The sequence below is a fragment of the Paroedura picta genome, chromosome 5, assembly GCF_049243985.1.
Source record: "Paroedura picta isolate Pp20150507F chromosome 5, Ppicta_v3.0, whole genome shotgun sequence".
Taxonomy (NCBI): domain Eukaryota; kingdom Metazoa; phylum Chordata; class Lepidosauria; order Squamata; family Gekkonidae; genus Paroedura; species Paroedura picta.
Window position 1 is genome coordinate 46,648,006 of NC_135373.1, and position 12,152 is coordinate 46,660,157.

The 12,152-nt window shown below is 48.2% G+C and overlaps 1 protein-coding gene across 1 annotated transcript; it reads right to left on the minus strand.

Moving 5' to 3' along the window:
• Positions 1-4,854: 4,854 nt before the first annotated feature.
• TRNP1 (TMF1 regulated nuclear protein 1) lies at positions 4,855-11,081 on the minus strand. Its single transcript, XM_077337693.1, has one exon. The coding sequence runs from the start codon at positions 8,420-8,422 to the stop codon at positions 7,832-7,834; it is 591 nt and encodes a 196-aa protein (XP_077193808.1). The 5' UTR covers positions 8,423-11,081; the 3' UTR covers positions 4,855-7,831.
• Between the last annotated feature and the right edge of the window lie 1,071 nt (positions 11,082-12,152).

Consider the following 12,152-nt stretch of genomic DNA (forward strand, 5'->3'; position numbering starts at 1 on the left):
TCTGAGCAGTCACGAACCACAAATAGTGGCCTGGGGAAAACCCGTGTCATAAACCCTTCTCCGCAGACACGCCCACCATATTTGCATACATTCTACCTTGGTGGCTTAAGTAACTTCACATCTGGAATCCTCTTCAAGGCAATAGTTGATGTAGTCCTTCCTGGTTAGCTTTCACCTCATGTGAAGTTACCTGAGTCTGACTCAGACCCTTGGTTTGCTTTAACTGGGAACCGCTCTCCACAGCAGAGGTCTTGGGTATTATCAACAACCCAGTGCCTTTGCATGGAGATGTCTGGGATTGGAACTGAATGCAAAACAGGATGACTTTTAAATAAAGCTGTGGTAGTCTAGATTGGTTGCAAGAGTGTAGCGCTTTCCGGTGGGTGAATCCACTTTTTGGGATTCCCCTGAAAGCGCTACAAGGATTGGTTTCAGGTGTGTGGCAGATTGTCTACGACGTCGTGCGTTAAGGCAAATCAATAGCGTTTCCAATTGGCAACCATTGTGCGATTTTGAAGGTGTGCAAAAAGCCCCTGAATATTCCATTGTTGTGTATTGTAGTTCCTTCTCATGTCACACCTTCATTTCACACCTGCCCTTTCTCCTCCTGTGTTCTTCAAACCCCGCTTCCCCACAAAAAAAGGACACAGGCTTTTAATTGAACACTTTTGCTGGATCCACCAAATGGACACCAAACATTGCACACGTTTTCAAGCTCACAACTCTTCATTGGGCTGGATGTCAGAAAATGCAGGAAACTAGATGGGCGGAAAGTAGATTTTTAGGACATGTTTTTTAGTTCCACTCTTGCCAGCATCTTCTGTGAGATGCAAGATGGCAATTAGCTTGAATTAACCACTGCAGTGTTGAGTTACAGCCGGTGCTCTGTGTAACATTATTCAGTCCATAGGCTGCCAACATGCAAGTGTGCCTGGAGTTCTGGAATTACATCTTCAGAGTACAGAGATCTGTTACCCTGGATAAAATGACAGCCTCCAAGGACGTTGTACTTTATGACATGGCAATACGTCCCTGCTAAGGACTCTCCTTAAGCTCTGCCCCCAAATACCCAGGCATTTCCCAACCCAGAACTGCTCCCCCGTATCTTTAGTCTTTCAGTATAATAGAGAAACCATACCAAGTCCATCCAAAATCATCTCACATAGGGAGGCCGATTCTGGGTTAGAAAATTCTGGGAGATTTGGGGATGCAGCTTGAGGAAGGTTTTCAGAGGATAGGGATCTCAGCAGGGATACAATGTCATAGAGCAGGGGTAGCCAACCTGTGGTCCTCCAGACGTTCATGGACTACAATTCCCATGAGCCCCTGCCATAGAGTACCATGCTTTAAAAGCAGCCATTTTTCTAGGGGGACTGCTGCCTGTGATCTGGAAATACGAATAATTATGGGAGATCTCTGTTTTACCTGAAGGTTAGCGACCCTACTCAAATACCAAAGGAGAAACAGTTTCCAGGCAGGCAGAGCACTGGGGAGCAGCTGAGAGAATCAATATACAAACAGTGCTTGAGATCAATTTAAGGTGCTGACCGAGGGACTCCTTTTTGGCCAAGGGAAGTTGCAAAGGGGCTTTTATCACACAAGAGTGGGCTGATAAAGGACAGAAACCAGACTGTCGTGCTGTTGTCACCTTCCATTTGTTTTGAGTAGACTCAGCTCTAATACGGTCAAAAGCTGGTTTGCAACTGCTGGTTGTCCAAAGTGGGGAGGGAAACGGGAGGATTTAGGTCCAAGCTGTGCATTTCATACCGTTAAGTGATACCCTGTGGGGGATAATGTGTTCCTCGGCCTATTTGAAACCTCTAAGCCCCTATTAAAAATTCGTTCCATTCTGCTTTGGGCCAGCAAGCCGTGGGGCAGATTAAGGCAGCAACCTGGACCTGTGTAGCATTTTTTTTCTCTTTGTGTGCCCTTCCTTTTTGTTTCTTTTTTGTTTTGGAAGACGGATGGAAGTCGAGAAAAGGACAGCATGCGCACCCACACAGAGAGTCTTCACACCAGCCCCCCTAGCCGAAAGTGTGCAAACAATCTTCTGCCTTTCCACTTCCTCATTTCCTTTAATCTCTCTCACACAGCCAAAACTTTAAACCACGCATGGTGCAGTGGTGAGAATGTCAGAACATTGCAGAGTTCAAATCCCAGCTCAGCCACAGTGATCTTGGTCTGGTCCCTCTCTCTTAGCCTCACAGAGTTGTTGTGCAGACTAAATGGAAGCAGGAAGGAGGATGTACCTGTTTTGAGTCTCCCTTACGAGAGAAAAGTGTGGGATAAATATTTTAATTAAAGTGTGCAAGCGCTGGCAGGGGCTCATGGGAATTGTAGTCCATGGACATCTGGAGGGCCGCCGTTTGACTACCCCTGATAGGGCAATCTCTCATACCATTCCCCCAGCTCTTTCATCTTTAGCCAGTAGGCAGGACACCTGACATTGCAGCACTAATACCCCCAAATAAAGAAAGCAGAGAAGGAAGAGGAACAGACTGCTGCTTAGAGCAGAGCATCTGCTTTGCATGCAAAAGGTTTGGTCCCTGGCATTTCCAGTTCAAGACTCTGGAGAGCAACTGCCAATCAGAGCAGGCAACACTGACCTTGAGAGACCAATTGCTTGACTCAGGATAAAGCATGCCTTCACAAGGAACTGGGCGGTTGAAGTGGCCACACTAAACATGCACAAAACTGTTGCCCTGCCGTCTCTCCTGGCTATTAACCCTGAGTTGCCCTTCTGAAAATGTCAGCCCCAGTGATATGACTCCTCCTCCACTCTCTGACATTTGCCTGAAATAGCTTGGGGGGGGGGGGGGGCTTGCCTATGGGCCCAGCTGCAGCTGACATCCTGAAGAGACATCCTGCTGCAACATATGGCTCAGGACGTTTTGAACCATGGCAGCGTTTTGGACAGGAGGCTTTCGAAAGGAACTCGCTTTTTAATTATAGGGCAGACCAAAGAAAAGATGAGTCAGCGGCAGACGAGGCTCGTGGCCTTCCCACCGGGCAGGCTGGAACGTGACTCGCTGCACTGGCACAGGGTGATGAAGCAGCAGCAGCAGCAGCAGCCGGCACAGTCACCAGTCTTGGGAGAGAGCCAGGACTGCAAGCCCGGCAGGAGCATTTCAAGGACGCTTCATCTTGACCTCTAAAATTATCATTCCATTGAAATGTCAACCCCTCCCCCTCCAAAAAAAAAAAAAAAAGACCTGGCAGGAGTTGTTTGCTCGTGTGACTCCTCCTAAGTCATGTCAGTAACAAGTGGCCTTTCCAAAGGGACAACCATCTCCATCTGTGGCTGTGAACAAATTTAAATGATCAGGAGTCAGTAGCCCCTTTAAGACCAACAAAGTTTCATTCAAGGTATAGGTTTTTGTGTGCAAACCCGAAAATAACTCTCCTGAGCTGAAACTCTAACAGGAACTCTTCACCAAGCAGTGAGATAGACAGGAAAACTGAGCTCTCGCCTTCTGATCTCACTGACCTATCCCTGGACAGTAATTTCCTGTTTCCTGAATCTTTCTCTTCTCCTCCATTCCCCAAGCCTGCAACATGATGGGAACATCCAGCTATTTAGATTAGAATTGGAATCTTCTCTTTACCTCTAAATGTGTAGAATTTTGCTTTAATATTCCTACTCTTATGATGGTCAGTTCTTAGTCTGACGAAGAAAAGCTCACGCCTTGAATAAATCTTCATTGGTCTTAAAGGTGCTACTGGACTCTGATTTTATTGTGTAGAATTAAGTTCACTAATAGTTCTTTAAGCACAACCTTGGAGACTGTGCTTTTCTTTGTTGGTTGTTTTCTGACCACATGCACTCAGCATGCTGCACTTATCAGCCATACTAGGTATTCTGCTAATTAAGGATATTAAGGCTTTACCACAAGCCTACCAGAATGTAATATCCTTCACCCACTTCAGATACAATGAAAAAAGTGCTTTTTTCATAGTATATGAAGAAGTGGGCTTGCACACGGAAGCTAACACCTTGAATAAAACTTCATTGGTCTTAAAGGTGCCACTGGACTTGTGGAAGAGTGGAGAATCAAACTTGGTTCTCCAGACTAGAGGCCGCCATTCTTAACCCCCACATCAAGCTAGGATCATGCAAAGCAGAAATGGTTTTCTGTGGTTAATGTTTCCATTTATCAAGCACTCCTGCAAGCTACTCCAATAATTTCAAAAATAGTTTCACTGATGTCTCAGATTCTTAGCATACCCTTAGCTGACTAGCAAACCCTGTTTGGAATAATTTACCAGGGAGCAATTATTTATTATGGCTCATGGCAGCCCCCCCCCACAACCCACAGTGAAAACTGTCCTACGTTAAGCACCCCCCTGAGGTACCAGCATCATGCTCCTCTAGATATGAATAAGGATTAACGCTCAGCTTGTCATTACAGTGATGGGAATGCGTGTGCATCTTTCAGTACATCATGGAGGTTTAGTGGCCCAGAAAACAGTAAAGATTCCTCTTCAGCACACCAGTTAGAAGTGGTCTACCTGTTCAGCTCTGCAACTCTCAGGATTCCAGTTGCATTTGTGTTACATTTCATCCCCCACCCTTCTTTAAATATCTAAAATTTAGCAACAAGAGCTCATAACCCATTCAGGAGTGGCCAAACTGTGGCTCTCCAGATGTCCATTGGTTACAATTACCACCCGTGAATTACACCATTGCCCACAGCATAAGGATGAGAAATTATGCATGGATCAGAGTTCTTTTTCACTTTCCTCTCCTCCCAGAAGTCCTTTTTGAATGCAGGAATGTTGACCGAGTCCTTGGACTAGATGACCTCCAAGGTACCTTCCCAGCTCTATCACACTATGACTCAAAGACCCCAAAGACTTCTTGTGCAATGAGCAAAATGTTTATTTACATAAGATGTAGGCGCTGCCTTCCAGCAGGTGCCCATGACAGAGGTTTGTACATTCACTCCCACCCCTGAGGATACCATTGGTGGATCAGGAATCATTCATTACACCCGGGAGGCAAAGATTACATAACAGACCAGCTGTCTCTCTTCCACATTCAGGCGGTTCCTACAACTCAGGAACGTGCAGCACAGCTCACACATCAGCAAGTAAAAAAAATAAATACATATCTATATTCTCTCCTGTAGCAGTCAAGTGGCAACAGAAGTTCACCCCCAAAGAGCCCAGAGAATAAACAGCAACGCTTTAATCTGTCCGATCTTTGATAGTCTTCTAAGTGGTCTGATTCTCTTTACAAGAAAACGCTGCTTGTTTGAGCATGCCATTTGTGAGAGGGTGTCATTTCTGTTCTCTTCAAAACCTCCCTTTCCAAAACTTCATGTATCCTTTTCTATCACGCCACCTTCTTGCAAAAGCAATATAATTTTACCAGAAATGTCTACCTCTTTGCAGTGATAACTGATTAAACTATACAACATGCCCTGCAGGTACCTGAGCATGGAATTCCAATACCTATCCGTGCCCTACTAAAAACCAAACCCATCTTTCATTTCAGTATCTTTAGGGATTGCAGACTGTTTAAGTCTGATTCAACCTATTATCTCAGTGAGCTAGCTTAAAGTGGAGTTACTGCAATATGTACAAAGCTTGGGGAGGGGGGGTGTATGGTGGGGGTGGTTAATGCCATACCTCCAAATCTGTTTGCTGCAAAAGGCTAAGGCAGGGGGCTTGGCCTTGGAGCCAAATGCGGCTCATTGCCGAACCAAATATGCCTGTATTTAACAATAAAATGAAATCTTTACGTTAAGAACCGTTGCAGAAGTGGGTTGGATGTCTGAGTAATCAGAATATGACTAAAGGGCTTCTTAGTGATTTTTACAGAAAGGGAAACAACACAAGTGAACCCCTACGAGGAATCCAAGTATGAACCATGTACACTTTCATGCTGGTGTACTAAAAGTGATTGTGCTGGGTGCTCGAGTGTATATTTATGACACAGTGAGACCTTGTAGGTGCCACTTCTTAATGAAGGGTTTGAAACAGCCCAGCATTTGGCCAGCAGAAACTTCATGGATTGTGAATCAATCTGGTTACTCTCAATAACATTAAAATGTTCACTAATGCAAACAGGCTCTCTGACACTGGCTCATTGTTGATCGCTAGCGCTGTCATTTGGCTCTTGAATTTATAAAAGGCTACAGACCTACAAGCGACGGCCACTACCCCTCAGTGCCCCTATCCAAAGCTGGATGAAGTGACTCAAGCAACACCACTGTACAGCATGTGTATGGCTCCCATTCACTCCGACAGTACTTAGACATGAGCCCTTCATCACCGATTGTGCACCAAAACACTACCCTGTGGAAACCAAATGGCAAACAAAACACCATCTATGTCCAAAGTGCTAAAAAAAAGTTTTAAAATTCCCATCAGCTGGGAGGAGGGGGTGTTAGCCTTCATTACATTCAAAACTGTTTGCTTTCCTGTGGCGAGGAAAAGATGCTCTACATAAGAAGTGATGCTATTCCAGTGTGCTGAACCCTGTGAATTCAGGCCTGTAGGCTGCGATGAGTTAAGCATTCTACAGGAGGCCTGTGAAGAGACAATACAATCATTTGCAATAGGGGTTTCTTCTCAGTCCAAATCAATGCAGTGTTCAAAACAGCAGAAGGGGGCAGTTCATGTCACCTCTGGCTTGGGGCACTCTCAGAGCTAATTTTACCCATCTGTGAACAGGTGGTTTCACATGAACAAGGGCAAGAATAAGGCAGGCTTATTGGATCCGGTTCCCCATCACTGAGAAAGGGAAAACAGGCAAGAAACTCTAAGCACCAGCAATGTGGGCAAATATAATACCACTCTTGAGATAGAGCTAGTGGGAAAGTGGCACTTGGTTGGTGCCAATCAAGACCATGTGACCAAAGCCTGACATGGATTGTCATGAACCAGAGCAGCTTCTTTACAGATGCAATCCGGTTTTAGAAGCAAGGGGGCTAAATGGCCCTTTCACATCTGCCAGTGGGCCACCAGTGGCCAGGAACAAGCAGCCCTTGCAGTACCAGTTGTGCCACATAGTCCCTACAATTTGCCCTCAAGCCATGGTGAACAGACCTTGTGAAACCACGGGTACCATAAGGACAACTCTGTTCTGCTTATTCTGGGGCTCATTTAATGTCCCCATCTGCACATTTAGGATGGACGATACCAGGATACAGAGAACTAACTGGTGTCAGTGTTACGCAAGCAAAGCTGAAACGGTTCCAGAAGCACACAGAATTCTTACAGGACCAGACTCAAAACGGCCAGGAAAGAACTACCTAAGAAAAGGCAGTCTCAACCTTGTATTTTCCTTCTGCTTATCAAGCGTTAGCCTGGAGACCCATTTCTCCCCGGATCTCTGATGCTGAGCACTCCATGAAGATGCTGGAGCCAATGCTCCCGCCAAATGGTTCTTCTTAATGACCATGAATATAATCTGTTATGAGAATCAGACACCACCTGGGGAGTGCAAATGGCTTGCAGGTGGTCGAGGAGTCGAAGAACATTCAAGACACCTGCAAGGGAAGTCAGCTTCATAATCGTTATGGTGCTGGACCAGGACCTGGAAGACCCAGGTTCGAATCCCCATTCTGTTGTGCAAGCTCACTGCATGACTTCAGACCAAGCCTACCCAACCTGGCAGTACTGTTGTGAAGGTAAAATGGAAGGGGGGGGGGGAGTGATTGTCACTAGCACGGGCGACCTCAGCAGACAGGCCGCTCTCCTCCACGGACTCCGGCGAGGGTCCTCACTCTCCAAGGCTGCGCCAGAATGCGACTGGCACGCACACAAACCCTCTTCCTTGGGCTCAGAGCATCGAAGCCAGAGGCGCTCCACAGCACAGCCCCCTCTAAGGGAGGGCCTTCCCCGGCGGCTGCGGAGCGACGGCCGCCCCGCCGAGGCTCTTCTTGAACGGCGACTCTGGCGGCTCCGGCGGGCCCCCTCGGCCGCGGCGCATGCGGCACGCCGCCCAGGGCACGCAGCCGCCGAGTCCCAGGGCGGAGGCGAGCAGGGCCGGGCCGCGCGCTTTCTTGTAGCGCCGCAGGTTCTTCTTGAGGCGCTGCCCGTGCGCCGCCAGGTAGAGCTCGGCCTGCGCCACGCCGCTGCCCAGGCGGCCCATGCTTTCCGCGCGGCTGGCCATGCGCAGCTCAGCTTCCAGGAAGACGCGGTGCAGCTGCTGGACGCGGCTCTCCAGCTCGGAGACCAGCCGGCGCCGCCCTTCGGCCTCCAGCAGCTTCCGCCGAGCTTCGGCCAGCTCCAGAGCTCCCCGCACGGCCGCGGGCAAAGCCGCCGCCGCCGCCGCCCCCGAGGCGCCTCCTCGCACCTCCAGCTCCCGGCTGGCCGCCGCCGCCCCCTCCTCCGGCTTCGCAGCCTCCGAGCGAAGGGAACGACGCGGCGTCACGGCTTCGCCGCCAGGGGCCGCTGCGCCTCCGCCGGCCATCCGCGGGGGGCGCGTTGGAGACGTGGAGCTCACCTCTGCGCCTTGGAGGCCGGGTCGGGGGCGCGGGGCGCAGCGCTCCTCCCCTGCCCGCTGGGGTCACCCCAGGGCCCGTTCCTCTCGGGAAGCGCCCCCGAGTTTGATGCCCTCGGCCCGCAGTCACCGCCGAGGCTCCGGGAGAGCGGGGTGGGCGAGCGGTGGGCTGCCTGGGCGTCCTCGAAGGCGAGGCGGGAGGATGAAGGCAAGGGGGGTCCAGGCCAGGCGCGCCACGCTCGATCCCTTCTGAGAGGCGCCGGCGCCTCTGAGCGCTCTTATAGCGGGATGGGCGGGGGAGGGGGGATGGCGGCAAGGCGCTGAGAGATGCTTCCCTGAGCCAGTCAGAAAAGCTGCGGGCGCATCACTCAGCCTGCTAATCCCCGCCCGGGGCCCTCCCCGCTCCGTCCGATGCTCAGAATTTCTCCTCAGCGCCGTCCGTCCATTCGGCCTTCTCCTCGCTGGGCCATGCAGCGCCCCTGCACACGCCCACTGGCAGACTCCTCGCCCCTGTTCCCACCCCGCCCTTTCCCTGGTGGTGGGGGAACTGAATGCTTGCAGCAGGCCAGAAGAGAGTCTGAGGTGGCACATCGGTGCCCTGGAAAGGCCCCCTCCCCTCGACTCCGGCTTAGTACTTTGCCTGGTGCTGTAGGGAACTACTTTAGAGGGAAGAAGAGAGATGGGGTGGAAATCAGAAGGCATTAGTTGGATATGCTTGACTCGGTCCAATGTGTGCATATCTTGAATCCCACATACACCGTAGCTTAGACAAACAGCCCGGCACTAGAGGCCATTGTTTCCAAAGAAATGGGTGGGTAAGCCGTTTTGGTCTGAAGCCGCAGAACAAAGTTCGAGTCCAGTGGCACCTTTAAGATCAAGGAAGTTTTATTTAAGGTATATGTTTTTGTGTGCATGCACACTTCAGCATGAAGGTGTTTACCAGAATCAAGGACCAAAGAATAACAAGCTGAGTTTATATGGTTACCATTTGTTTGGATTTAATACTAGGGGGGTAGTGAAGGGTGTGTGTGTCAAAATTGGAGATCCATGGGCAGGGTCATCTTTAATTGTAGAGTCCCGAGAGTAATTGACTGAGTCCCTGCCATTATGCCCCATCTGTCTCCTCCGGTGTGGTGGTTAAGAGCAGTTGACTCTACTCTGAAGAACTGAGTTTGAGTCCCCACTCCTCGGGCAGGGTGACTTTGGGCTAGTCACAGTTCACGTAGAGCTGTTTTCAAGGTATTTGTAAGCTGCTTTGGGACTTTGTGGTATAAACCAGTGGTCCCCAACCTTTTTATCACCGGGGACCACTCGACGCCTTTTACTGAGGCCCGGTGGGGGGGGGGTAGTTTACTCCTCTACTCTCAACCACTGCCCTAGCACTCTCTGATCGCTATGGTAATGTTTAAACATCCCTTCAAAATAAGATACAGACACGCCACAACAATGAAGTGTGTTGTAAAGGGCTGGGGGGAATGAAATAAAGGCCCGGGGGGGGTGAGAAGGCGTCCTTCGGGGCCCACCTCCAATTAGTCGAAGGACCACATGTGGTCCGCGGCCCACAGGTTGGGGATCGCTAGTATAAACAATCAGCTGTTCTTCTCAGGCATAGAGGTGAACTTAAAACACTTTCTTTGAAGTGAGTGATTGGCTATGTAAAGTTATCTCCTCTGTCCCCAAATCAGGAAGGGAACACAATTGTAAGCCCCTTGGAGATTCCTTCAGGTAGTGAAAAGCTGGGGATAAAAACCAACTCTTCTTCTTGTACCAGAAAAATACATTCCAATCTATTGTTCCAAGTTACATAAATTACATTACATTCTACTACTCGTTACTTTACTATCTACTGTTCTATTATTCCAAATGAAATGAAGAGGTTGATTGGTGAGAATATTATTATTATTATTATTATTATTATTATTATTATTATTATTATTATTATTATTATTATTATATTTCGATTTATTTCCCGCCTCTTCCGGAAGGTGTAAGGGCATATGTAGTGAGATAAGAAACCAATATCCCCGTAACAGAAGGGACATACGTCCTCTGTGTTTTCCCCTGGATTTATTTGTTTGTTAGATTTTTATGCTGCCCTCCCTTGTGGCTCAGGGCGGTTAAACCCAAACTGATGGAAACCATACAAACTAAGCTTGTGATTCCTGTTTGGTCTTTGATTCTCTTAAACCTTTTCATGAAGTTGTGTGCTAATTTACTGCTCACCCTCTGCCTATATGTTGTTGTGAGCCGTTCAGTCATGCCTGACTCTTGAGGAGCCCATCGCACAGCCGTTGCCCCAATCCCTGATCCCGCACCACCTGCCTCAGCCGTGCAGCGTTCTGGCTGGTGTCCATCCTGATAGTGTCCAAACACCATGTCCTTTGTTGGTCTGGTTTCCTTTTTTCACTGACTAATCCTAGCATAATCACTTTCTCTTGATCGTCTGATACATACAAGATAAGTCGGCTGGATGGTAATTTCCATTTCATTGTATCTGAAGAAGTGGATATGCACACAAAAGCTCATGCCTTGAATAAAACTTTATTGGCCATAAAAGTAGCACTGGACTCAAATTTTGTTCTGCTGCTTCAGACCAACACGGCTATCCACTTGAATCTTTGTTCTGGGAGTAACTGTATGAGTTACTACAATTAATCAGTGCACTTCCATCTTAATTAGTGTTACCCATGGCATGAAATTGGATTGGAATTTACAGTAATGCAGTAGGGAGGGAGGTTTCCCATTGCTTTTAGGTGATTATTGGTAGTGATTAATAACAAATTATTTCTAGATCTACAGTAAAATAGCCTTTGGGGGAAAGAAAGGATTATTCAACCTTGATATAATATAAAACCTGTCATTTTCATCTCTAGGCTTATCTGTTATGCCCCCACCATGATGATTTTATCAGGAGTTGATTCTTTTACTGACCTCACTCCTTGGATGACAGCCTGAAGCATAGTTACAAGTACTTTGGTTTTGTTCCTTGTCTGTCTAGGCCATTTCTTGGAAAACTTTGGGCAACTTTACTCTATCTCTAAGTTTCCTTTGGCACTTGCTTGTGCATGTTACATGGAGCATTTGTGGCACTCCTTTCCCCCTTTTTGTTAAAAAATTTTGTTAAGTGCTTAATAGGCTTTAAGTACTGAGTATGTCAAGCAAGAATTAGGTGCAAGCTGTACAAAGAGAGCAGAGTGTCATCCCTCACATTACTGTCTGTTCATGATATGCTGACACGAGCCTGCATTTGACTCAATAAGACCCTTGGTTGGCTTGTCGAGGTCTGGACTGTCTGCTGTGGTCTCAGATTGAAGGGGAAGGTCTTTCACATCCCCTCCTGCCTGATCCTTCTAAGTGGAGATGCCAGGGATTAAACCTGGGGCTTTCTGCATTTAAAGCAGATACTCTGCCAAGGAGCTATGGCTTCGCCCCTCAAAGGAGTTCAACCAAAGACTTTTTCTCCTACTGTTAATACCAGCCAGTTAGGCAGTTCAAGATATATTTAATGGCTGACCAGCTCTTTCTCTGTGTCTTGCAAAATGCAGGAGTCACCTTGCAGGGGCGGGGAATGCTGCAATGAGCTTTGGGAGTTTCATCACCAAGCTGCGGCCTCAATCCATCTCTGCTGTCCCTGAGTTCTGAAAAGGCAGCGGAAGAGAGGATGAAACCTTGGCAACTTTCTCAGGGGGAGGTTTCTATA

Excerpts from the sequence above, each read along its gene's own strand:
- TRNP1 (XM_077337693.1), bottom strand. The coding sequence starts at position 8,422 with ATGGCCGGCGGAGGCGCAGCGGCCCCTGGCGGCGAAGCCGTGACGCCG.